The sequence below is a fragment of the Mesocricetus auratus genome, unplaced genomic scaffold (assembly GCF_017639785.1).
Source record: "Mesocricetus auratus isolate SY011 unplaced genomic scaffold, BCM_Maur_2.0 Super-Scaffold_100006, whole genome shotgun sequence".
Taxonomy (NCBI): Eukaryota; Metazoa; Chordata; class Mammalia; order Rodentia; family Cricetidae; genus Mesocricetus; species Mesocricetus auratus.
Window position 1 is genome coordinate 64,138,429 of NW_024429190.1, and position 26,724 is coordinate 64,165,152.

At 40.4% G+C, this 26,724-nt stretch overlaps 1 protein-coding gene across 3 annotated transcripts; it reads right to left on the reverse strand.

The window, feature by feature from the left end:
* Window positions 1-2,932: 2,932 nt before the first annotated feature.
* Window positions 2,933-26,356, reverse strand: LOC101844897 (UDP-glucuronosyltransferase 2B31-like). 3 transcript variants are annotated; one of them, XM_040746589.1, is made up of 7 exons: window positions 25,633-26,356; window positions 18,160-18,308; window positions 15,785-15,916; window positions 13,316-13,403; window positions 12,347-12,566; window positions 10,160-10,410; window positions 2,933-2,976 (listed from the first exon to the last, which is right to left on the reverse strand). In XM_040746589.1, the coding sequence occupies exons 1-7, from the start codon at window positions 26,354-26,356 to the stop codon at window positions 2,933-2,935; spliced, it is 1,608 nt and encodes a 535-aa protein (XP_040602523.1). The 3 variants fall into 3 exon arrangements, with proteins under 3 accessions (XP_040602523.1, XP_040602524.1, XP_040602522.1); XM_040746590.1 differs by lacking the exon at window positions 2,933-2,976 and having other exon boundaries at window positions 9,955-10,410; window positions 25,885-26,356; XM_040746588.1 differs by lacking the exon at window positions 2,933-2,976 and having other exon boundaries at window positions 9,955-10,410.
* Window positions 26,357-26,724: the final 368 nt, after the last annotated feature.

Here is a 26,724-nt window from a genome sequence, read left to right on the forward strand (position 1 = left end):
TTACTCAGCAGGAAAAAAACAATGGAATCTTGAAATTTGCAGGTAAATGGATAGCACTGGAAGAAACCATCCTGAGTGAGGTAACCCAGTCGCAAAAAGACAAACATGGTATTACTCACTCATATATGGATTTTAGACATGGATCAGGATAGTGCCAGTCTGCACTTCCACAGATAGAGAGTCTGGGAAACAGGAAAGAACCTAAAAGATATGCATATATGCATAGTACCCAAGAGAAGAGGATGGAGACAAGATCCTCTGAATGGATGGGGAACGAGGGGTGGGGGTAGTGGGAGCTGGGAAGAAGAGAGGGGGAGAAGAGGAAGAGAGAGTAGGTCATGGAACAGGAAGTCTGAGTGGGTGGGGGTAGAATAGGGGGAAGAGGGAATCATAGGTTAGAAGACAGATCAGGCACCAGAGTGACCGCTAGTGATCTAAAGGGATAACACCAATTGGCAAGCTAAGCAATAGTGGAAAGACCACCTCGAATGCCCATTCCTGATAATGAACTTGATATCTATAACCATCCGGGAGCCTTCATCCAGTGACTGATGGAAGCAGAGGCAAACACGCACAATTAAGCACTGAACTGAACCCAAGAAACCCAGTGACAGAGAGAAGAGAAGTGATGAGCAAATTGGCAAAGAATGGGCTGGCAAAACCAGCAGAGACAGCTGATCTGAACAGGGGAGAGCTCTTGGTCCCCAGACTGATAGCAGGGAGGCCAGCATGGGACTGATCTGGAACCCCGAATGTGAGTGTCAGCGAGAAGGCCTGGGCAACCTATGGGGCCCTGAGCAGTGGATCAGTGTCTATCTCTGGAATACAAACAGTCATCGTGTGCCCATAGCACAAAGAGGGATGCTCTCTCAGCCTGAACTCTTAGGGGGAGTGCCTGGACCCTACCCTGAGGGAAATGTCAGACTCTAGATATCCCCTATATGGAAGGAATTGGCAATAGGGTGGGAGGCTGGGGGGGATGGGGAGTGCGGGAGGAGTGGAGGGAGAGGGAACTGGGATTGACATGTAAAACAAGCTATTTAAAATTAAAATAAAAAAGTGATAATAAAAAATAAAAAATGGCAAAAAAACCAAATTTCACTTCAGATCCTGGTGTTGGAGCATTGGCTCAGCAACTAAAGCACTGGTTGCTTTTCAAGAGGACTCAACTAGGTTTCATCACCTACAAGGGTCACAATCATCTGTAACTCACAGGGTTTCCTATGCAATTTCCTAGCTTCTGAATGCACCAAGCATGTGTGAGGCACACAAATGTGCATATTGAAAAAAGTTATATAGCATATATAGATGAATAAGATTTAAAAATAGGGTCCTAAGTTGCAATTCTAAGCAAGTTGACTTGCAGAGGGATTAGAATTCCCTATAGAAATATTTATATTAAATAAAACTCCAGTATGGAATTAGTGAGGCAGTATGCCTTGAAATTCTCAATATGCAGAAACTGGAGTTTTGTGCTAACTAAGGAAGAAGGAGGGTGTGTAAAGCGAACCTTGGAAGGGAAATACCAACCAGAACCCACTTGATCTTAGCTAAGGTGAGCTTTGGTTTCTGCTCAGTTCTGTGTTGAATCTAAGTATTGACAGGATTCAGAGTCTATTTCTGTTACCCTATGTTTTTCTCCCTTTCAAAAATCAGTGTTCTTTTAACCCTTGTGAGCATGTTTTCTTTTGTCCACTGTTGTCTTTATATGTAGACCTGTAACTTAAGCACTTTGGCATAATCTTTTTCCAAACCACAGAACTCTTTGGCCAGCTTCATCTGTCTTCCTTATTTCATTTCATCCTAATATCATTTTGTTCACATTGTCCCAGTTTGGAAGGAGTTAGGGCACTTGGTGGAGCAGATTTTTCATATCTCTTTTTTAGGATCTTCTGTACTGGGTATATTAATTCTTCTTTTCCTGTTCATGTCCACTACTGATGTTTTCCTGGGTAATGTGATCATAAGTAACTCCTAACCTTTTGGGGGTCAGTCTATGAGTGTGACAGGAAGATTGTCAGAGGGTTCACTTCATTTTCACTAATTAAGTGTTGTGCTGTTTTCGAAATCTGAGGCTTTGAAGTGTTTGTGGTTGAAGGGCTCAGCTCTGTGTTGGAAGTGAGATTGTTTCTAATGTCAGTGCATGTGCTTCTCATACAGTATTACCTTCTTATTGATACATTTTTGTTATTTTATGTGGCACTCTAGTAATGTTCACCTTACACTTGAACAGAAGTTTTCTTGTCTATTCTGGAATTTAATGCTCACACTACAGGAATCCTTCTCAGTATGTTTTTGTGAATGTGAAATGCACAAAGAATTTTTTCCTACAATATATGCAGACACATCATTTGCTAGACACAGTTTTTCTTTTGTCTTGCTGTCATCTGGAGACTTGGTTTCTTATATTTAACTCTGCTGTCTTCTTTATAAAGTGATAACTATTATTTTCACTCTTTGCTATTAAAAGTTGAAGAACTACTTATAGGATCTCTTTTACATCATAAAGGTAATCTTTCCTTGGGATCAGGGTCACGAGATAGAGTACCCTGGTTTATCTTAATAAACGTGTGTCATTTGCACACAGAAGTCACACTATGCCTTGATGGATTCTTTCCATTGCTAGAATACCACTAGCAAGTCATATCAGATTAGGATAGCCTTGTTTTTACATTTAGAATTTTTCCCTACTCATGAGAAACTTATAGTATATGCCAGGATTATAGATTCTTTTTAAAAATTTTTATTTTTTAGAAACTCTCTTATTTACATATCCATGCCCCCATTCCCTCACCTTCCCATCCTCCCATGCTTCCCACCGACCCCCAACCCACCCCTACCATTTTCTCTGTGCCAGACCTCTCTCCAAACCTGTACTGACTCCCTTTATCAAGGCATCTCTTTTATTGCCATCTTCTATTCCTCCCCTGTCTCAGTTCTCCTCCTCCCTTTTCCCCTTTTCCTCTTTCCATCTCCCTCCTCTCTCCCCTTGTACTCCCAATTTACTCAGGGGTTCTTGTCCCCCTTCCCTTCTTCGGGGAACATGAGTTTTACTCTTTGGGACCTCCTTGTTTTCTGACTCTTCTGGTGGTGTGGATTGTAGGCTGGTAATCTTTTTCTCTATGCCTAAAAACCATATATGCATGAGTACATACAATGTTTGTCTTTTTTTCTTTGAACCAAGATCACATTTTAAATTTTATTGTATACTTGAGGAAGCATAACAAGGAAAGAGAACGAATTTCAAGTGCACATTGCAGTCTGAGGGGCTGACCTCACACAGACCTGATTAAAGGGTCAGTGCACTGATGACCTCATGAACCAGAGCCAAGAGGCAGGGCTTTCCCACTGATCACTTAGGATCATAGAGGAAATTTTATGGAGCAAGCAAGTCTGCTGTCCATGAAACAGTTTGTAAGGCAGAAGTCAAAGAATACCCAATAATTGGTACAAAGAACAGTAAGAAGGGGAATCTTCACACTTTATCTGAAAATGTTAATCTCCTTATTTCATGTCAGTCTTACAGAGTTCAGCAGGAATATAATTGAATTTTCTTCTAAAATAGTTAGCCATGTATAGTTAAAAATATTGAATTCTTGATTCCTTATCCTGATAATTGAAAACACTATCTTTATCATTTGTGAAATCACTTATAATTAGCCTGTGTCTATGTTTGATTCCCATATTGCTATTTGTTTTTGCTATGGCCTTAAAAGTTTTGCTAATTACTTCTCTTGTATCTGTGACCATCATATTTTAGAAAAAGCAACTTAAAAAGAAAAAGGGGGTTTATTTTAACTGCTACAATTTATCGTGATGTACAGGGCTTTCTTTTTAGGAATGTACATGTTCTGCTTTGATTTCTTTTGTGGCAATAAACACCATGAGCATAGCACCTTGGGGAAGAAGAGGTTCATTTCACCAAACTATATGTGGATGGGATTGTTTCTTGGCATGCCATCAGTGCTCTAACTAGAGTGCACAAACATTTGTTCAAATCTCTTTTCTTAGTTACTTTTCTATTATTATTATAAGACACTGCGATCAAGGAAGGCAACTTATGAAAGAAAGCATTTAATTTGGGGTTCATAGTTTTAGAGGGCTAGAGTCTGTGAACACCATGGCAGAAAGCATGGCAACAGGCAGGTAGTCATGGCATGACACTGGAGCAGTAGTTTAGACACAACCAGGAATTAGAGAGAGCTAACTAGGAATGGTATAAACTTTTGGAACATCAAAGCTCACTGCCAGTGACACACTCTCTCCAACAAAGCCACACCTCCTAAACCCTCCCAAACAGTTCCACCAACTGGAGACCAACTATTTAATATATGTGCCTATGGGGGGTCATTCTCATTCAAAATACCACATCTGTAGGAGTGAACCCCACAAACTTATGCGCCCATGATGGTGGGGACAAGTAAATTAGCACAGGTAGAGATAAAAGGAAACAAAAGGATAAAAGACCTCCTCTTTTGGAAGCTGGCCACTCTTCTGATTCCCAGCTTGTGTGATTCTATCTCTGGCAAATAAATATATTGTATTCCCTATTGCATTGACTATCATCATTATACATCTCTCCAAGAAAAGTTGTGCATCACAGTTGGTACTCAATCAGGGTATATGTTTGTCTTTTTGTGACTGGGATACCTCACTCAGGATGGTATCTTCTAATTCCATCCATTTGCCTTCGAATTTCAAGATTCCATTTTTCCCACATTTTCTCTATCCATTCTTCAGCTGAAGAACATCTAGGTTGCTTTCAGGTTCTGGCTATTACAAATAATGCTGCTATGAATATAGTTGAACATATGTTCTTGTTGTATGAATGTGTATTCTTTGAGTATATGCCGAGGAGAGGAATTACTGGATCTTTTTTTTTGTTGTTTTTTTGAGACAGGGTTTCTCTGTATTGTTTTGGAGCCTGTCCTAGGACTCGCTTGGTAGACCAGGCTGGCCTTGAATTCACAGAGATCTGCCTCCTGAGTGCTGGGATTAAAGGCATGTACCACCAATGCCCAGTGAAATTGCTGGATCTTGAGGTAGACTCATTCCCATTTTCCTGAGAAACCTCCATACTGATTTGCAGAGTTGTCATACAAGTTTTCACTCCCATCAGCCATGGAGGCGTGTTCCTCTTCCTCCACATCCTTTCCAGCATAGACTGTCATTGGTGTTATTATAGGTTGTTAGATTCATTGAAAAAACATTCACTGAGTATCACATTGTTTTCTGAAGTGGGGATATTTGAAGAAGAATCTGTGTCTGTCCAGGATGAAACTCGTATAGGATGGGTGTAAACTATTCTGAAAGTACATATGAGTGATGCAAACTTTTACAATGCTGTGACCTGAGTGCCATTTCCTGTTTCATTCCTGATGTTTAGGATTCCTGGATTTTTAGTAATTGCATTAGAAATAAAATCTGATGTTGCTATGACAGCACATGGCTATATCAGAGCAGTAACTGATATGATATAAAGTTGGAATTGTGTAATCCCTATATTCATCTTTAATTTGCTTTCTTATTCAATCTAGGCCCTCCTTTCTTATTCTATGCAGGGCAATCATGATATAGAAGGGCTCGATGTGCTGTGGACAGGACACCTGAATGGTCCCTTCTGTATCAGGTCAGAGAGTATACTGAGGACAGGATACCAGGGATTATCTTTAAGTGAGCATGCTGTGGACAGGACCATATTATGGACCAAAGGTTGAACACTCCTACATCAATCAAGAATCAAATACATTCCCACAGACTTACCAGTAGGTCAGACTTACCTCACAGATGACTCTAGGCTTGATAAGTTAGCAATTAAAGCTGACTATATATAGGTAACTACATATTTTCTAGTTGGACTTGAGCCCCAATCTACTGGGAGCAATCTGACATTATAGCCTGGTTAAAGGTCATGGAACTCACTATACTAATATATACAGAAGATGAAGTGACTGAGAAAGAAATCAGAGAAACATCACCTTTTACAATAGCCAAAAACAGCATCAAATATCTGGGGATAATGTTAACCAAGGAAGTGAAGGACCTGTATATCAAGAACTTTGTGTCTTTGAAGAAAGAAATCAAAGAAGATACCAGAAAATGGAAAGATCTCCCATGCTCTTGGATTGGTAGGATCAACATAATAAAAATGGCAATCTTGCCAAAAGCAGTCTACAGATTCAATGCAATCCCTATCAAAATTCCATCACAATTCTTCAAGGACCTGGAAAGAACATTAATCAACTTTATATGGAAAAACAAAAGGCCCAGGATAGCCAAAACATCCCTATACAATAGAGGAACTTCAGGAGGCATCACCATACCTGACTTCAAGCTCTATTATAGAGCTATAGTCCTGAAAACAGCTTGGTATTGGCACAAAAATAGGCAGGTAGACCAATGGAACCGAATCGAAAGCCCTAATTTTAACCCACACACCTATGAACACCTGATTTTTGACAAAGAAGCTAAAACTGTACAGTGGAAAAAAGAAAGCATCTTCAACAAATGGTGCTGGGATAACTGGGTACTGGTATGCAGAAGACTGCAGATAGATCCATGTTTATTGCCTTGTACAAAACTTAAGTCCAAATGGATCAAAGATCTCAACATACATCCAGCCACACTGAAACTTTTAGAAGAGAAAGTGGGAGATACTCTTCAACGAGTTGGTACAGGAGACCACTTCCTAAACATAACACCAGTGGCACAGGCACTGAGATCGACAATTAACAAATGGGAACTTTTGAAACTAAAAAGCTTCTGTAAGGCAAGGACACAGTCAAAAAGACAAAAAGGCAGGCCACAGAATGGGAAAAGATATTCACTAACCCTACATCTGACAGAGGGCTAATCTCCAAAATTTACAAAGAACTCAAGAAACAAGTCTCCAAAACACCAAAGGATCCACTTGAAAGGTGGGGTACAGAGCTAAATAGAGAATTCTCAGTAGAGGAGGCTAAAATGGCCAAGAGACACTTAAGAAAGTGCTCAACATCCTTAGCCATCAGGGAAAAGCAAATCAAAACAACTCTGAGATACCATCTTACTCCTGTCAGAATGGCTAGAATCAAAAACACCGAAGACAATTTATGCTGGAGAGGATGTGGAGAGAGAGGGGCACTCCTCCACTGCTGGTGGGAGTGCCGACTCATACAGCCTCTTTGGAAATCAGTATGGAGATTCCTCAGGAAAATGGGAATTAATCTACCACTAGACCCAGCAATTCCACTCTTAGGCATTTATCCAAATGAGGCAGGTTCATACAACAAGGGCATCTGCTCCACTATGTTCATAGCAGCATTGTTTGTAATAGCCAGATCCTGGAAGCATCCTAGATGCCCCTCAACTGAAGAGTGGATAGAGAAAATGTGGTACATTTACACAATGGAGTATTACTTGGCAGAAAAAAACAATGGAATCTTGAAATTTGCAGGGAAATGGATAGCACTGGAAGAAACCATCCTGAGTGAGGTAACCCAGTCGCAAAAAGACAAACATGGTATGTACTCACTTATATATGGATTTTAGACATGGATCAGGATAGTGCCAGTCTGCACTTCCACAGATAGAGAGTCTGGGAAACAGGAAAGAACCTAAAAGATATGCATATATGCATAGTACCCAAGAGAAGAGGATGGAGACAAGATCCTCTGAATGGATGGGGAACACAGCGAGGGGAGGGGGGGAGTGGGACCTGGGAAGAATAGAGGGGGTAAAGAGGAAGGGAGTTGGTCATGGGGGAACAGGAAGTTGAGGGGGTGGGGGTAGAATAGGGGGAAGAGGGAATCATAGGATCGAAGACAGATCAGGCACCAGAGTGACCTCGAGTGAGCTAAAGGTATAACATCAATTGGCAAGCTAAGCAATAGTGGAGGGACCACCTCGAATGCCCATTCCTGATAATGAACTTGATGTCTATAACCATCCGGGAGCCTTCATCCTGTGACTGATGGAAGCAGAGGCAAACACACAACTAATCACTGAACTGAACCCAAGGAACCCAGTGACAGAGAGGAGTGATGAGCAAATTGGCAAAGAATGGGCTGGCAAAACCAGCAGAGACAGCTGATCTGAACAGGGGAGTGCTCTTGGACCCCAGACCAACAGTGGGGAGGCCAGCATGGGACTGATCTGGACCCCCCAAATGTGAGTGTCAGCGAGAAGGCCTGGGCAACCTATGGGGCCCTGAGCTGTGGATCAGTGTCTATCCCTGGTATACAAACTGTCTTCATGTGCCTATAGCACAAAGAGAGATGCTCTCTCAGCCTGGACTCTTAGGGGAGTGCCTTGACCCTACCAAGAGTAAAATGACAGACTCTAGATAACCCCTATGTGGAAGGATTTGGCAATAGGGTGGGAGGGAGGGGGGGAAGGGGAGTGCGGGAAGAGGGGAGGGAGAGGGAACTGGGATTGACATGTAAAACAAGCTATTTAAAATTAAAATAAAAAATGAAAAAAAAAGTAAAAAAAAAAAAAGGTCATGGAACTCCTAGCTTGGAACCTACTATCACTATTTTGCTAAATAGTCATGTTGGAAAATTACCTTCTAAATGTTTATTTTAATAGGCACAGATATGGATTGTTCTCAGTCTTTGTCAGGGAAGCATTTGTTGTAGTGGGTACCAATCAGTGGAGAGATTTGCAACTTCTCAAAGGGTGAGAGTGATCAGGCCCATGTCAAAGCTCAGCGAATACTACTGAAGAATGGTGGAAGAGTTAAGTGCTATGAAACAATTTATTCTTGACATGCTTTGGCATTGCATCCATAAATTCCAAGGATCTCTCAGCTGCACAGGACTGCATAAGGCAGGAAGTGAAAATTCCATAAAAAATTGGGAGGAGCTCCTAATGCTCCCACCATAAATAAAGAGCAAGTGGCAGTCTTAGATTCAGGAAAGGATGAATCATTATTTTGGTGACTGGGGAGACACTGGTAAATTGCACTTGATATTTCAATGGCCCCCCTCATGAATGCATGCATTCATCCATAGACAGCACCAATTGGACTTACTAGGTTGGTAGAAATAAAATAAGGGAATAGGAATTTGGAATTGGGACATATTGGGTGAGACCCAGTGGGAAGTAGGAATGTGATCATGATGGAATGTAATATTTCACTGAATCAAGGTACGACATTCTGAATGATAAAGAAAATAAGCAAACAAATTAAGAGTCTGTGGGGGAATATGAGCAGGAAGGTTGAGCCAGGATAAGAATAGAGGAGAAAAGGATGGGAGATACCAGAAAAGAGGGAGCCAGTATAAGTTGGAGGAGAGATCTGGCACTAGTGAGATCTTCACAGATCTACAAGAATGACACCAACTGGCATTAAGGCTGCCTTAAATACCCTCCCTTGATAATGAGAATGATGACTACCTTATACGCCATCCTAGAACTCTCATCCAATGGCTGATGGAGGCAGAGGCAGACATCCACAGCTGTGAACCGAATTGAACTCCTGGAACCCAGTTGCAAAGAAGAATGATGATCAAAAGAATCAAGACTGATGACTGAGGGGCCAGCATGGGACTGAGCCATACACCCTCCCACCGAACCTGGGTGATAGAGAGGAGGCCTTGGCAATCTGTGGGACCTGGGAGAGTGGAGCAGTATTTATTCCTGGCATACAGAAAGACTCTGGGAACCCATACCATGTGGAGGGATATTCTCTCAGCCTGGAGACATGAGGAAGAACCTGGGCCATTCCCGGGATGATGTGACAGACCCTGACAATCCCTCATGGAGGCCCTTGCTCTCCCTGAGGAGTAGAGGGGGCGGAGTGGGGGTAATGGGTTGAGAGGATTGGGGGTGGGGGAGGAGGGGAAGGAGAGGGAACTGAAAGTGACATGCGTAAAAAGTTAAATAAAAAATATATGAAAAAACCCTGAAGAAAAAAAAAGTTTTGGAATATAATATGAGGTCAGTGATTTTGGGACTTAAATAATTGTGGTGTTGTCTTGCATATGTACTTTATAAGTGAGAGGAAAAGGAACTTTTGACAGCTCAGGTCTACTTCAAAAGGTTGAAATAGATTGCTAATGTGCAAGCCAGTTGTGATAAAGGAAAACACAGAAAGTTCCCTTGCTGTGATGCACTGGAGGAGGTCCATGAGTCTGTCCTCCCCTCTTCAGTTACTCCCTTTTCTTTTTTCCAGCGCTAGCAATCTTCTGACAACAAAAGAGACAGCACTTTGTGATGATGAGGATCACAGTCACCACACAGGCAAGCAGGAATCCAATCACGTCCAGAGAGTGGTACTGGAACCACGTGAGGTCGTGAGCTGCCACACGAAGGTGCTTGGCTCCTTTGTTGCGCATGACGTACTCAACCCAGAAGACGGCTCTGTCCAGGGGCTTCACTGGCTGATCGTGATGAATTCTTGATAGCCGCATGGCATTCTCTTTATAGCTTAAAGACATTGACATCAAAAACCAGTTAATTTGCTGACGTGATAGAAGCCTAAGAAAGGTTCTGGGAAAGCATTGTTAGAATCAATGAATGCTACAGAGGAACACTAGGTACAGTGTGGTTTTCATTGGGACATGTTTGAAGGTTTGCCTGTAAGCTGGCAACTGCTGAGAAATTCTTTCCAACACTGAAATGAGAAACATTTGGGGAAGGAAATCTATGCAGCAGAGGCAATGTTCATAAGCCCTTTCTAGCACTGTGGTGAGGTGCTTCTTACAGTTTGATGATGACATTGATGCTCTTGGGAAGAAATTGTGTGGAAATTCTTTGAAAACTTAATAAAATAGTATTAGTAATTAAAAATGGCAACTGGTGAGAAAGGGACATACTTTGTACAAGATGACCTAAAAGTTGGGACGTAGCTCATTGATAGCTTGTGTAGAATGCTCAAGGATCTGAATTCAGCCCACAGTTCTATTCACAGAGAAAGAAGCACAGTAATGACAAGGATGTAGAGGAAGTGGAATTCTAATTGTGTCTGTGTATGGTGCTTATGGGGGCCATGCAGCATGTATGGAGGTCAGAGGGAAACTTGTGGGAGTCATTTGTTTCCATTTACACTGTAGCTTCTGGGAACTGATGTCAAAATCACAAGTGATCAGTGACTGCAGGGTATGCAGGTATTACTACTATAAGTGAATGCTGGATTTAATTCAGCACAGTAACTACATAAGGAACATGGATTTTCCCAATAATTACCTTGGGTTTCAGCTGTCTTACTATTAGGAATCTATTTAATAGTAAACAACATATCAAACCATAGCTTAATGTCTATGGTTTGCATGGCAGTGGTTGTGATAGTTAAGAAGTGGAATTGACTGAGGTGCTCAATGTGGGATGATGAATAACAGAATTGTGGTATGAAAAATAGGTGAATATTATCAGCCATTATAAAGAGGGAGATCTTATTTTTACAATAACGAGGATAAAATTAGAAGCTATCATACTAAGCAATATAAACTGACCCTAAAGCTCATTGATAGCTTGTTCCCAATTGGTTCCCAATCTGTGGGTCATGACTGTTAGAAAACACATATTTCTGCTGGTCTTAGGAATTCCCAATGATAAAGCTGTTTTTTTTTCTGGTACTTCAACTATAATTTTGCTACTGAGAAGTGTCTTAGGACCTACAGGTTGAGAATTACAGACCTAAAGAAAAACACTGCAAGTTCTTACCATTGTTGGAATCAGAACTGATTTTATAGAAGTAGAGTGTAGAACTGTGGGAACTGGGGGTTTGGAATGGAGAGAGTGAGTGGGGACAGATAAAGGTGAGCTAACATGAACAGCATGCCACTGACAGCAGGATAGTGCTCTACAGTGCATCAATGACTGTGAATTACAAGTTACAGTTTGATTAAGTAATGAAGAGGGGGTTATGAGCATGAAATGGCAAATGCACAAGAAGATGGAAATGGTAAGTGTTCTTGTTTGGTCATTAAGTATTATAGTTTTGTATCTATATACACATGTATATGTATCCTGAATTATTTTACTTGGGTAGTAAGTGAGACTTATATAAAGAAAGAATACAAGTTTTAGAAATTCAAGTCATTAGCTTGAAATATTTTATAGTTTTTAGCTTCATTACCATGTTTGTTGATTTGATAATATTTGTGCGAATTGTGTCCTATCATTTACGAATAGAAAATGTTTCCCTCCATTAAATTATTCTAAAGTAACTTCTTATACAATCAGTCTACAGGGTTAGTTTGCAGTCTTGTTCGACAGGAAAAGCTCCTTCCACAGTGATTAAATGGGTTTTGTATTGATGTTGCTGTTTTCAAATTTAGACTAAAGATCAAATGTGTTCTATTTTCCCTTGGAGAGAACCTTTCTGGACTAGTAACAACATCAACAAAATCACCATACTCACGAAGGGTCAGTAGTGACTGTCTTCACTGCATTGAGCAAATCTGTACTGGACATTGTGAGAAAGTCCAGTCTAACACCCGCTCCTTTGGTCTTCATGTGAACAACATTATCAAACTGGTCTCCAAACAAAGGAATGCCAACCACAGGGACCCCATGGTAGATTGCCTCATACAGGCCATTGGTGCCACCATGAGTTATAAAAGCTCTGGTTTTAGGATGACCTAGCAAAGGGAGAAAGAAAATGAGAGGCAGGGGAAAAGTCATAGAAAGGGCAAATAATGTCTAGATAACAATGTAGTAGTCATTGGAGTGCACTGAATTCCTCTTATGTCTTAGAGGAAGGAGTACCACAAGTCCATGAGGATACTTGAAGGCCGCATAGGGATGTTGAGTGGGGAAGTAGAATGATTTTGGACAGTGAACACAAAGGGAAGAGCTCTTTTGAAGTGGAGCAAACAGCATGTGCAAGCACAGGCAGTGGTTCTGGAGAATGTGCTCTACTAAAGGAACTGTGAGCCTCTGCTAGTGATAGGCTGCCTCCACTAGTAGAGGTTTGGTTGCTCGTACTGAAGGAATTGAGACTTAGGACAAGCAATACTTCATTAATAATAGGACTGCTTTATGATGCGAAGTTTTGGGAGAATTAGAAAATGAAGAGTCATTCATGAGAGAATGCCATTCTCTCTGGCATCTGGTATTGGGCTACCCTAGGGAAATGTAGATATAAAGGTGTAGAATCCAAACATGGTGTGAATGTAAACATGGATAAGAGGCTTAAGTGTATCTGAAAGATAATTACAGCAGAGATAGAAATGGATTGCTCATCTCACATGTCACTGTACAGCATATTAACTTAATTTCTTCATCCATTTTCTCCAGGACTAGATCACAGTTGTCATAAATGCATTAACATTGACATTCACCTTCCTGAGCAGCCATTCCTCATGTATCAGGAGTCTCTGATGCTTACCGAGAAGGTCATTCTGCGGGATCCATTTGTACAGCCGAGTGTTGGAGCCCAAGGTGTCTGGCTTCTTGCCTTCAAATCGCCAAAGAACCTGTTAATGTGAAGCTAACTTCTTATTACTATGGTTAAATATCAAGTTACTCCTACTAGAATTCTGGATAGATTAAGTAACAATGGAGATAAATGCCCAGTGTCTAAGAGCCAGGCAGTGTGGATGGATGATGGGATTCTACAGCCAGGATACAAGTGCCCTTCACTCTCCTGCATTTCTTCTTATTCTTGTCCAAGTTTCAGCATGCCACATTCACATTTAGTCAACAGCAACTTAGGCAAAGTTAGGTCCAATAATGTCAATCAGCAGGTAAGAAATGTGTGAGTACTGGACAGATGGCTCAGTGATTAAATGCACCAACTACTCTTCCTGAGGATCCAGGTTCAATTTCCAGCATCTACCTGGCAGCTCATGATTGCCTTTCTATAACTCCAGGTCCAGGGGATCTGACACCCTCACAGCATCATACATGCATTCCAAACACCAGTGCATATTTACAAAGAAATGTGTGATTGTAATTCCTGTTCAAAACTTCACCAATGTTAGTAATATAGCCTTAATTTTTCCAATATATATTTATAGTAGTTTTACATTCCAAATTCATTATGAATCTTTGTTAATGATATTTGAGTTAGTTCACTTATCATCACTTTTATCATAGGAATTTTATTAGATTAGCATGACACTGTCTAAACATATGGCCACTGTCTAAGCACACTGTTATTTCAACAGAAAGTCTCCATGTTACCTCCTATTTCAGCATCCAGAGACTCAGTCTATCTGGTGGACTTGGAGTTGGTAAGTTCTATCCTACCTATTTCTTTGAATAGCAACGAAACACAGACATGTCTAAGCTTCTTTTAATATGTAGGTATTCACATTTAACCAAAATTACAAAGGAACATTACACTATAATGGAAACCCCATTTAAAAATTTACATTTTCTAATTTTTCTTTTTTATGCAAAAGAGATTTTTTCATGCAGTATTTTATGATTATATTTTTTCATTCTCTCTACTTCCACCCAAATCCACAACCTTTCTCTCATTCACAGAAAACAAAGGACATATAAATAATATAAAATAAACTAAGATAAAAGATGAATAAATGAGTTCTCTAGCACTGGGACTATTGCTTGAGCTGGCTTTTTGGAGCCTATTTTCTTTGGAGGGAAACCTTGCTCAGCCTAGATATAGGGGGCGGGAATAGGTTTGGCCCCACCTTAAATTAATATGTCAGACTTCCTTAATTCCCCCATCTGTGAGTAGTGGATGGGATATAGGCTAAGGGGAGCAGGAGGAAGAGAGCGAGTGGGTACTGAGATTAGTATTTAAAATGAGAAAAATTGCTTCAAAATAAAGAATAATAAAAAGATAAACAAATAAACCAGAATAGCACAAATTCCATTTTTAAAATAAGGATTTATTTTCATTTATGTGTAAGCAAGTGTTCTTCATGTGTGAGTGTCTATGTATGGTGATTTGAATAGGTATGGCCTCCATGAACAACTCATTCATTTCAATACTTGGTCTATAGGGAGTGATACTACTTGGACATGTGGTCCTGTTGGAGGAAGTGTGTCACTGTGGGGACAGGCTGTGAGGTCTCATGTGCTCAAGCTATGCCCAGTGTGGCACGAAGTCTCCATCTGATACCTATGGATAAATATGTAGAATTCTGTTCCTTCTGCAGAACTATTCTATGGGTATGCCACTCCCTATGATGATAATGGACTAAACCTCTGAAATGGAAATCCAGCCCCAATTAAATGTTTCCCCTTAGAAGAGTTGCTATGGTCACAGTGTCTCTTCACTGCAATAGAAACCCTAGCAAATACAATATGTATGGAACGTGTGTGTGTGAATCATGACAGGCTGGATGAGGGCAATGGATCCCATGGGGATGCATTTGTGAGCTGACAAACATGGGTTCTTAGAAGTAAGTTCAGGTCCTCTGGGTGAATAACATATGCTCTTCAAGGATGAGGTACTTTTCCAGTACTACAACTGCAAAATTTGGAGTGCTTCCTTATTGCTATGGGGCTAGTGCACTTATTGCATATCATTTAAATGTAGCTGTAGGATTAGACTGTAGTGTGCACAGAGTCCTCCAATATCCTACAATAAAATGGAGGAAGTAATAAGGCACATTCCTGTGCATATAATGCCTCCCTAACACCAAGTGCACACGCACTTGTTAAGTGTTTTTCTTTCTGAACACAACATTAATAACAAAGTTACTAATGAAAAACACTACCTAGTATTTGGCATTTTTCTGCTGTATTTCTGTGTCACATTTAACTTCAGAGATGAGCTAGAGGTATCACCACTGCTTTGGAGATATACAGGTGTTCTCTTCAGTCACATCTGAACAGGATGTGACCATCTTAGTGAGGATGAAACAGTGAGGCTGTATCTCACCTTCTGTGGAATCTGGGAGAGGCCCGCTGCAATCACATTGGCTCTTTCTTCTGTTAGGTTACCCACCATGGACCCCAGGGAAAACACCACAACACCGTGTTCTCCAGATGACTGGACAAAGTCTTCTATTTCCTGGTAATTAAATATCAGCCCATCACAAAGAACAGCAGCACCAAACCTCCTGCATAAAAACTGATACCACCCTCCACAGGAAGACACCGAGCAGCATTAGAAATGTTAGAGGTGTGGGTGCTTTAAAACTATGCACATCCTAGTAACCCAGAGAAGGGGAACAGGACAGAATCTTCTGAGGGGATTGGGAATATGGCGGGGGTGGGGTGTTCGTGGGAGGAATCTTGGAGAAAGAGAGAAGGTGAAGAGGAGGAGATGGGGGAGCAGGAAAGTTGAGTAGGGGAAAGAACAGATGAGAGAAGGATGAGAGATGCCATAATAGAAGGAGCCATTATAGGTTTGAAGAGAGATCTGGTACTAGTGAGATGTCCAGAGGCCTACAAGGATGACACCAACTGGCAATCCAACCAATAGTGGGGAGGCTACCTTAAATGCCCTTCCCTGTAATGTGATTGATGACTTCCTTGTGTACCATCCTAGAGTCTTCTTCATCCAGTGGCTGAAGGAAGCAGAAGCAGGCACCCACAGCTAAACACTGAACTGAACCCCTAAAACAGTTGCAGAGAGGGAGGAGTGATGAGCACAGGGTTTATGCTTGGCTGGTGAAACCCACAGAATCAGATGACCTGAATAAGGGGGAGCTCATATACCCCAGTCTGATAGCTGAGAGGCCAGCAAAGGACTGATTCAGACCCCCTGAACGTGGCATCCTTTGGGGCAATAAATCAGCATTTAGCTCTGTCATCCAGATGAGCTTTGGGAGCCCACCCCATGTGGAGGGATGCTGTCTCCACCTGCACACATGACAGACTTTCAAGATCTGCCAGCAAGGGCCTCACCTTCCTTGGAGAGTGGAGTAGGGATTGGGGAAGGGGTTGGGGGAGGGTTGAAGAGGGGCAGGAGAGGAGGGGAGCGAGAGGGAGCTAGGATTGACATGTGAAACAAACTTGTTTCTAGTTTAAATTAAATTAAAAAATAAATTAAAAAGAAGAAAAGGAAAACAAAACAAAACAAAAACTGCACATCTACATATAAGATAAGCCAACTGGACAGTTACAGTTCTCTGTGTTACATGTATTCACAGTCATACAGTTTTGGAACATTTTCATGCTGAAAATCAAGACTTGTTTTTATTAAATTCAAAGTCCTCTTTCTCCCTTCTCAGTACCTTGTTTACCATGCATCTGTTTTCTGTTTCCATAACTTTGACCAGTCTTATAGTTTGCATATCATTTTCTTCTTATTTCATTTCTGTCTTGTTCAATGACTGAGTTTACTTTGTGTACTGTCATTAAAGGTGACACAATACGTCTCTATACTCTAGCTTTTAAAGATTTAACCACAGCGTCAGCACACCCTTTAAGTCCTTACTCTACCTCCCTCTTACCACTCCTGCTGACATTGCCATTCCCTTAATGTAAAGACAGAGTGTCTTGTACACAGCGATGGCCTGTACAGAACTTAGAAATATCTTTGCTTTTAGACTTCTCTGTTACTATATGCATCTCAATTAGCTTTGAAAACAGAATGTAGTCTTGGACATAATATCAGATTATATGTTGCTGTCATTGCATAACTAAAGGGGGAGTCTTCAGACACAATTCTTTCTAGAGCAGAAAAAACTTCACTTTTCTTGTCATGTTAGTTAAAATCACAAAGCATTCCTCTGTACCTTCAGAGCGATATCATCTTGTGAGCTTACACAATTCATTTACAATCACTAACTGAGGGCAGGTTTTAGTGACCAGAGAGATCCTGAGTTTTCTTCACTAAGCAAGACTGTTTCCCTAGCTGTGCCCCATCTCCCCTCTTTACTTTTACTGCCAGGCCACTGGGCCTTTCCTCACTGTAACATTCCATAGTTTTCTTGCTGGCTCACAGTTTGTCTTCAGAGTAGAACTGCTGGTGTTTCTGGGTGAGCCTGTGCACACTTTGTTTCTCTGTATACTCAGCACTTTCCTGTGTGGTGTCCCTGTCACTTGTCTGTATGTTCTGCATGAATCACTGAGATTTTCTTTGTACTGAGTAGTGCTCTAACTGACCTTATCCTTAGATGTTCCACACGGGCCCATAAAGGAAATTCTGACACTTGTGATGTAATAGATACATGTTTCTACTGGCTTCTTTCTTTTTCTAAATTCTCATGGCTCTCTGAGTTTGACACACATTCTGAAGGAATAAAATATAACCATTCCTGCTGAAATGCAAGGAAAACAGAAGCAAGCAAGCAGGAATTTATTTACCTTAGGCAGAGGCTTGGCAGGTCTGCAGTGCAGTCCTCCAACAAAATCAAAATTTGGTAAGACAGGGTGAGGAAATTCCAGATCCCAGTAGGTTCTGATGAGCCATATATCTGCCTTCCCCATAATCTCCATGAGTGTCGTGGGTCGTCCTGAAGAGGAATCAGAACAGTGAAGGTACAACAGGTGACAAAAAGTCAGGTTAAGATGAATATACCAGGTAGACTTCTGAAAGCACTTTTGATAATGTAGCCAGAGATATTTACAAGTGTGGTTGGGATAGTGTGTGTGTGTGTGTGTGTGTGTGTGTGTGTGTGTGTGTGTGTATGTGTGTGTGTGTGACTTGTGACTTTGTAGCAGACAGAGAATCTAGGAAGAAAAAAGCAGAGTTGCCAGCCAGACATGGAGACAAAAGAGGAGATGCAAGATCTAAGAGAAGTAATGCAATGTGGCAGAACATAGATTCATATAAATTGCTTAATTTAAGGTATAAGAGCTAGTTGAGAGAAGCCTAAGATAAAGGTCAAGCTTTCATAATTAATACTAAGTTGCCTTGCCTTGTATTTGAGAGCTGGCAGGTGATGAAAATGTTAGTATAAACCTTAGAATATGGGTAAAGTGTAAAGCGAGAATAGACTCCACAAACTGTTCTCTGAATTCCACATATGTGCCGTGACACACAACCTCCCAATCAGTGCACAAATGAATAATTATGATAACAATGATGTTGATAAATACCATCAAGGTAGAACTGCTTTAAAAGCTGAAATAAATAGCTAATAAATGCCTGTGTACTTACTTAGAGAAACCCAAAATGCTTTGTTTGGTGAGTACGTGCATTTTGAAGTGTCCTGTGCAAGTCATAGCCAAGACTTTTCAGTCGATCATAAGCTTTTCTACAGTGCTTTGAGTCTGGCAGATAATTTCACAGACTTTTCACTATTTCACTTAGGAGAGATAAATCCTTCTTCTGGCAATCCTGTTCTTTCAAGTTCTCCTCCAATGACACAGCACGTTGAGAATGCAACAATCCCAACTGAACAAGCACTTACCTAACACTTCACTGTAAAGCTGATTCCACTTCTTCTCATTAAATGTTTGGAATCAAAAGTCAAAACAAAGCACATAGATTACATTTTGTACCCTCTCCATGAATGTCATCCGGTCACTCAGTTCTGACAGAGCAGGGAGCACGTAGGAAGGAGGTAGGGGGAGTCCTCCACTGTACTTTTCATACGTGGAGCCAGGAAAGAAGCAGAGACTGAACACAAGTGGTATCTGGAGAATCTCTGCCAGCAGGTCACCACAAGGCATGAAGGAATCGGCCACAATGACACCAAGCTTGATTTTTGTAGCTTTGACATGAGTTCCTTGTTAAAAACTATGTCTTTGCAGATAGTCTCACAACATCCTGAATGCTTCCAATGTAGTTCTTGAAACATTAAAAAGTATCTCCAATATTATTGCTTTGGCAGCTCAAAAATGTATAAATATTCGGTAGCTCAAAAATGTATAAATGTATTTATTGATTGAGTCTAGCACATGATCCTGCACACTAGCCGTAGAAGAAGTGGAAAGGTACGTGTCAAATTTAATAGCAGATGTGTCATCAACCTCATAAGAAAGGGAAGCCAAAGGTCTCAGAACAGTCCCTTCTTGACCTTTTTTTCACTAGCTCATCTAGCATTGTCCTTATGTTGAGCCAATGGCTGTATTCCATTGGTCACACCAGCACCTTCCCACCACTCTCAGATCCAAAGAAGCCACTCAGCTGTAGCAGGAGCAGGGCTGCCGTCATTTTCGAAGACATCTTGGTTAAATTCAGAGCTGTCTTTCAAATGGTGATCACTCAACTCTTGTAGATATAGACAGAGTAATAATCAATGAATTAAAGTATAACTTGTATCCACTAAAGTAATTATATGTGGATTAGTCACAGTCTCTGGATGCCAAGTGTAAAAATCAGGAGGCATATGTGAACATGTGAAATGACTCCTGATTCTTAGTGACCTTGAATGAGTAATTTATGTTTGTTATGTTAGATAATTTTTTCTTTTATTCTTCTCTCATATATTACATCCTAACAGCAGTCTCCCATCTCTCCAATACTCCCTGTCCCTCCCCCCAACCTCTCCTCTCCCTTGGATATATGCCTCCTCTATTTTCATTTAGGAAGTAGGCCTCCCAGGGATATTCACTGAACAGGGCCTAATAAGTTACAATAATAGGAGGCACAAATCCTCATATCAATGCTGATCTAGGTAACCCAGTAGTAGGAAAGGAGTCCCAAATGTAAGCAAAAGAGTCAGAGACACATCCCATTCCCACTGGTGGGAGTCCCACAAGATTACCAAGCTACACAACCATAAGGTATATGTAGAGAACTTAGCTCAGGCTCATACAGGGTCATGAGAGGGAGCCCACACCTGACACTGTCTGGACAGCCAGGAACCAGAGGCAGGACAGTCTAGAGACTCAGGACAGAATGAAACGTGACTGGCAAAAAAATGTCAATGATTCCTAATGATATACTGTTATAAGTTGGTACCTAGCCCAAGTGTCATCAGACAGGGAATCATCCAGCAACTGATGAGAGCAGATGCAGAGACACTATGTGGAGCCAGGGAATCCTAAAGAAGAGGGAGAGTAAAGATTGTAGGAGCTAGAGGGTTAGAGGACACCACAGGAACAACTAAGCAGGGCTCATAGGGGCTCACCCAGCCTTAAGTGGTATGTTAGAAAATTTAAAACAGTTCGGACCAGTAAAATTATATATCTATATATCTATATAACTATATCTATATCTATATATCTGAAATAAAGGCAGCACTGCTGAGGCAGAATTACAGTTCAGTGACTTTTCTCCATATGAATGTGTATGACATGTCAATCATGTATCATATCACTCATGAATTTTAGATCTATTCTTCAAATGTTCATAGAATAATATTTCAATTAATTATAAATCAACCACTGTAACAAGTTTAGAGATGTTTATTATCCCAGAAATAACTGCACTCTTTTTACCCTTTTCACTTGATTCAGTCTGCCAACTTATCTACTTCTGTATGTATGGTTTTCTTACTTTGAGCATATCATATAAATTGTAACATGGGTGGTATTTTTTATTTGGCTTCAATATTTCTCAAGTTTTTGAGAACTCTTCATGTTATAGTAAGTGTATGAATTAGTTTTGTGCGCCATTAAATCCAATATGATAAGACCAAAATTCCACAACTACATCCACATAAATCTTGAGAGGGCTTGGGAAGGGATTCTAAACACAAAAGAACAGAGGCAAGCCCAGCCTCTTGATAGCAGCATTTTGTCAGGTGGGCTGTTTGCTAGAGGCAAGCAGAGGTGCGGCTCCTTTAAGAGAGGCTTCCTGACTCTTGCAAAAACTGCAAGGCCCTTTTTTAAAATTTTAAATTAAAAACAAACTTTTTTTTACATGTCAATCCCAGTTCCCTCTCCCTCCCCTCTTCCCCTGCCCCCACCAACCCCCTATCCCATTCCCTTTCTGCTGCCCAAGGAGGGTAAGGCCTTCCATTGGAGATTTTCAAAGTCTGTCATATCATTTGGAGCAGGGCCTAGACCCTCCCCCATGTGTCTAGGCTGAGAGAGTATCCCTCTATGTGGAATGGGCTTCCAAAGTCCATTTGTACACTAGGGATAAATACTGATCCAGTATCAGAGACCTCATAGATTGCCCAGGCCTCCTAACTGACACCCATGTTCAGGGTCTGGATCAGTCCTATGCTGGTTTCTCAGCTATCAGTCTGGGGACCAGGAGCTCCCCCTTATTCAGGTCAGCTGTTTCTGTGGGTTTCTCCAGACTGAAGGGTTCTTTTAAGAGGCCCTACTGTCAAATACTTAAATGGTGTTTATGAGCAGCTGGTGGCACAAATCTTGGTAGTGGCGTGGATAGAGAAACTCTGCAGAGCTGTGGCAATAAATGTGGCTCCTGCCTGTATCTCTGCCATGAAGCTAGACTCACAAGAAGTCAAGGAGTGAGGTGGAACCAGCTGCCAAAGCTGAAGCTTTAATCCTAGCCATGCCACTTAGCAGATTAAGACTCGTGTGGTCAGAAAAAGATAGAATTTACAGTAAAGACAGATTCAGAAGGGAAAAAAATCTCTAAACAGTCTATAGTGTGTTAAAAAATATGTATATGTAGACTTGGAAGAGAAAATACAAAGGAAAGAGAAAGTCCTGAAAAAAGAAATAGAGTAGCTGGTTCTGGTGGCTCACGCCTTTAATCCCAGTACTCGGGAGGCAGAGGCAGGTGGTTCTCTGTGAGTTTGAGGCCAGGCTGGTCTACAGAGTGAGGTCCAGGACAGCCAAGGCTATACAAAGAAACCCTGTCTCGAAAAACTACAATTAAATAATAAAAATATAAGAAATAGGGTAATAAAAGCCTCATGAAGAAAATACACAGAGAGTCTGGACAATGTATGTTGTGTTATCTTTGAGTTGTTTGACTGCTGAGGAAGAAGCAATACCTGCTAAATGACATTTGATCATAAATGTTGCTGGATTAATCCAACGTATATATTTTGAAAATGCCTTTATTTTAAAATTTAAGTCAAAAGATATGCTACCTTTTTGTTTCCATTGGAAATGAGCGGCTGTGGATTCATTTTGCATTAAGAAAAATAAGGTTTGATTGAAGAAGACCTCCTGAAAAATTTCCAAAGGGAATAAATGGCCCAGATGATCCAACATTTCAGAGTACCTCTGTTGTAATTTCTTCTGAGTTCTGCATCTAGAACAGCTTCAAGTCTGCTGGTTGAGATGATCCAGCCTCAGGGAATATTCCAGTCAGGACTTGACCATAATTCTAAATTTTCCCCCTGAGGTTACCAGCCCCTAATAAGCAGGAAGTAACCTAGAAAACTATGCCCACATTCCCAAAAAATGGATTATGGGTGTTTGTCCTTGTTCAGTATGGTAGTTACAAGTTGCTATGGATAATGGTCAGGAAAAAAGCTAAACAAAGAAGATTAGATTCAGGGTTCTTGTTTTGAAAAGAAAAAAGGAAATGATGTGGGATAATGTTCTTGTTCACTGTAAAGATTTGTCACTCATATTAGTTTAATAAAATGCTGATTGGCCAGTAGCTAAGCAGGGAGTATAGGCAGGGCTGCCAAATTAGAAGAATTATGGGAAGAGGAAAGGCAGAGAAGCAGTCACCAGCCAGACATAGAGGAAGGAAGATGAAAATGCCTCACTGAGAAAAGGTACCAAGCCATGTGGCTAGACATAGATAAGAATTATGGGTTAATTTAAGCTGTAAGAGATAGATAGTAATAAGCCTGAGCAATAGGCCAAACAGTTTATAAATAATATAAGCCTTTGTGTGTTTATTTGGGCCTAAACGGCTACAGGACTGTTCAAGACAGAAACCTTTATCTACAGTGCATCTCTTTCTCTCTCTCTCTCTCCCTCACCCCTCTCTGTCTCTCTCCCCTACACACACACACACACACACACACACACACACACACTACAAAAAGATATCATAACATACAAACAAAAGGCCAGTAAGATAAAGAAAACCCAAACAAAGTAATATGAGATAAACACACACACACACACACACACACACACACACACACACACACACCAAATAACCCTAAAAACATCAATGAGCTTGTGCTAATTTTGTGTTGGGCATATACTACTGAGCACAGAGCTTACCTTTAAGTGTGATTTATATATCCAGTGAAATTTTAATGGAAAACACTAATTTTTACTTTGAGAGCAGTTGTCAGTTGGAGAAAGCTTCATGGTTAGGGATGGGAGCTCCTTCCCATTTTCCTCTCTCCACACTGAGATCCTGTATGGCTTGAACCTGTGTTTTCCCTGTACATGCTGCCATGATCTCTGTAAACCTATCTACCTATCTATACCTTTGTGTATAATATTTGATATGAGTTTGTAATATTGTAATATATATGTTTCTCATATTGTAATATACATTTCTCATATTTATGCTTACAGATATATAAAGTCACTGTGCAAGTAACTTGGGAGAAGATATCACATCTGTAACACTGGAAATTCTTGATTAGTATATATTTAAAAATGCTATTGAAGTGTAATCAATGTTTTTATTTATGAATTCTATTTGTTATACCCAGGGAAACACATTTCTTGGAACTATCCATCTAGTTTGTAGTTTAGCTGCTGGAACCTTGATGTGTGTTCCTCTAAGTAAACTGAGAATTTTGTAATGTTTTGTTTTGTTTTGAAATTTTCTGATGGAGCTCAGGCTGGTCCCTATTTCACTATGTGATCAAAACTGACCTCTTCCTCCATACCTGAACTGCTGGGATTACAGTGTAAACACTTGTGGGGATTTTGTTTCATGACATTATTTTGAGACAGGGTCTCACTATATCACCCTGACTGCCCTCCAAGAAAAATTTCTATTATGCCTGAGTTCCTTGTCCTCATACTGCCCTTGATTCATGATTGACAGTGTAGTAATTAGGTTTCTGTAAGTTTATTTGCAGATAATAAGGGTAACAAATCTTTAAATATGGAAAGAGAGTTGTTTGGTAGGTACATTTTTAAAAGCTATAACTGGTAAAAATTATTTCTAGACTTCAATGTTATACATTTTAAACACAATTTCAACCCATTTAAAAATACATATAGATTCTCCGAAATTCTGAATTCATGCATTTTCTGTGCTTCGTGCATAGTGTATTCAAAGCTTTGTAGAAATTTAGTGGGTGAAATGAGAAAATATTTCAAGGTAAAAATGGGAAAACTAATTTATAGAAATGAAAAAAATCTCAATGCTATGTAGATACCCATCTAGAAATATGTATTAGTCTTTAGTCTATGTGTAAATCATGAAGACATCTATTTTGTTTAAAGCTACAGTTTTAGAGGCTAGTGATATGGAAAGTAATAGTGTTTACTGTGCAAGCATAATGACTTGAGTTCAGTACCCATACAAGCCTGAACACCTAAATTCATCCTGAGAATCCAAATAAAGGAAGAGGTAAAAACTCTTTAAAGTTTAATCTGGCCTCTACATATGCAACACAGAGGATAAGCCCCACCCATAACACAAGTATGCGTGTTACTCATGATAAAGATAGCAGTGCCAACAATATAATAAATGATAATGATGATGCTACAACCCAAGTATAGCTACTGTTTTAAAAATGAGGTAAAATGGCTTGTGGATATGTTATTTCTTAGAGAAATTCTCAAAGCTTTGTTTTGTGGGTTTGTGTCTTTCTGAAGTGCCCTGCTCATGTCATAACCAAGGCTTTGCCATTGACATTGGAACGTAAAGTTTTCCACAATGTTTTCAATTTGGTGAACAATTTTCAAAGACTTTTCACCATTTTACTTAGGAGAGATGAGTCGTTCTGCTGCCAAACCTGTTATTTCAATTTCACCTTCAATGACACAGAAAATTTAGAATGCAGCAATCCTGACTGAACAGGCACTTACCTAATACTTCACTGTAAAACTGATTCCATTTCTTCTCATTAAATGTTTGAAACCAAAAGTCAAAAAAACCCACATAGATTACATTTTGTACCCTCTCCATGAATGTCATCCGGTCACTCAGTTCTGACAGAGCAGGTGGCACGTAGGAAGGAGGTAGGGGGAGTCCTCCACTGTACTTTTCATACGTGGAGCCATAAAAGAAGCGGAGACTGAACACAAGTGGTATCTGGAGAATCTCTGCCAGCAGGTCACCACAGGGTATGAAGGGATCTGCCAGGATGACATCAAAGCTTGAAGTTTGTAGTTTTGCCATGAGTTTCTTGTTGAAAACAACATCTTTGCAGAGACTTTCAAAATAATCTGAATACAACCAAACAATTTTCTGTAACATTAAAAAGTATCTCCAAAATGATTTCTTTGGCATCTCATTAATTTGTTTCCTGATTGACTCCATGAAAAGTTTCTCTACATCAGCCATGGAATATGATGTAGGGTATGTTTCAAATTCAATAACAGATGTGTCATCAGTCTCATAAGAAAGGGAAGCTGAGGGTTTCAGAACAGTCACTTCATGACCCTTCTTCACAAGCTCATCTAGCACTGTTCTTAAGTTGAGCCAATGGCTATATTCCATTGGCCACACCAGCACATTCCCAGTACTCCCAGATCTAAAGAAGCCACTCAGCTGTAGCAGTAGTAGGGCTGCTGTCATTTTCAGAGACATCTTGGTTTAAGTTCAGACCTGTACTTCAAATGGTGATTGTTCAGGTCCTGCAGATATAGACAGAGTTAACAGTCAATTAGTTAAAGTGTAACTTATATCCAGGAAAGCAAATACACAAGGGACTAGGAACAGTCACAGCCTCTGGTTGCCAAATGAAAAATAAAGGGACACATGTAAGCCTGTGAAATGACTCCTGGTTTTCAGTGACCTTGAATGTATAATATACTTGGAGAACAATGTAAAATAATTCCTCTCTTCTCTGTCTCTGTCTGTCTGTCTGTCTGTCTCTCTTTCTGTCTCCTTCTAATGTACCTTCCTTGAAAAAGAACTTGCAGTAAAGTCATAACTGTTGAGTTACATTTTTTTAA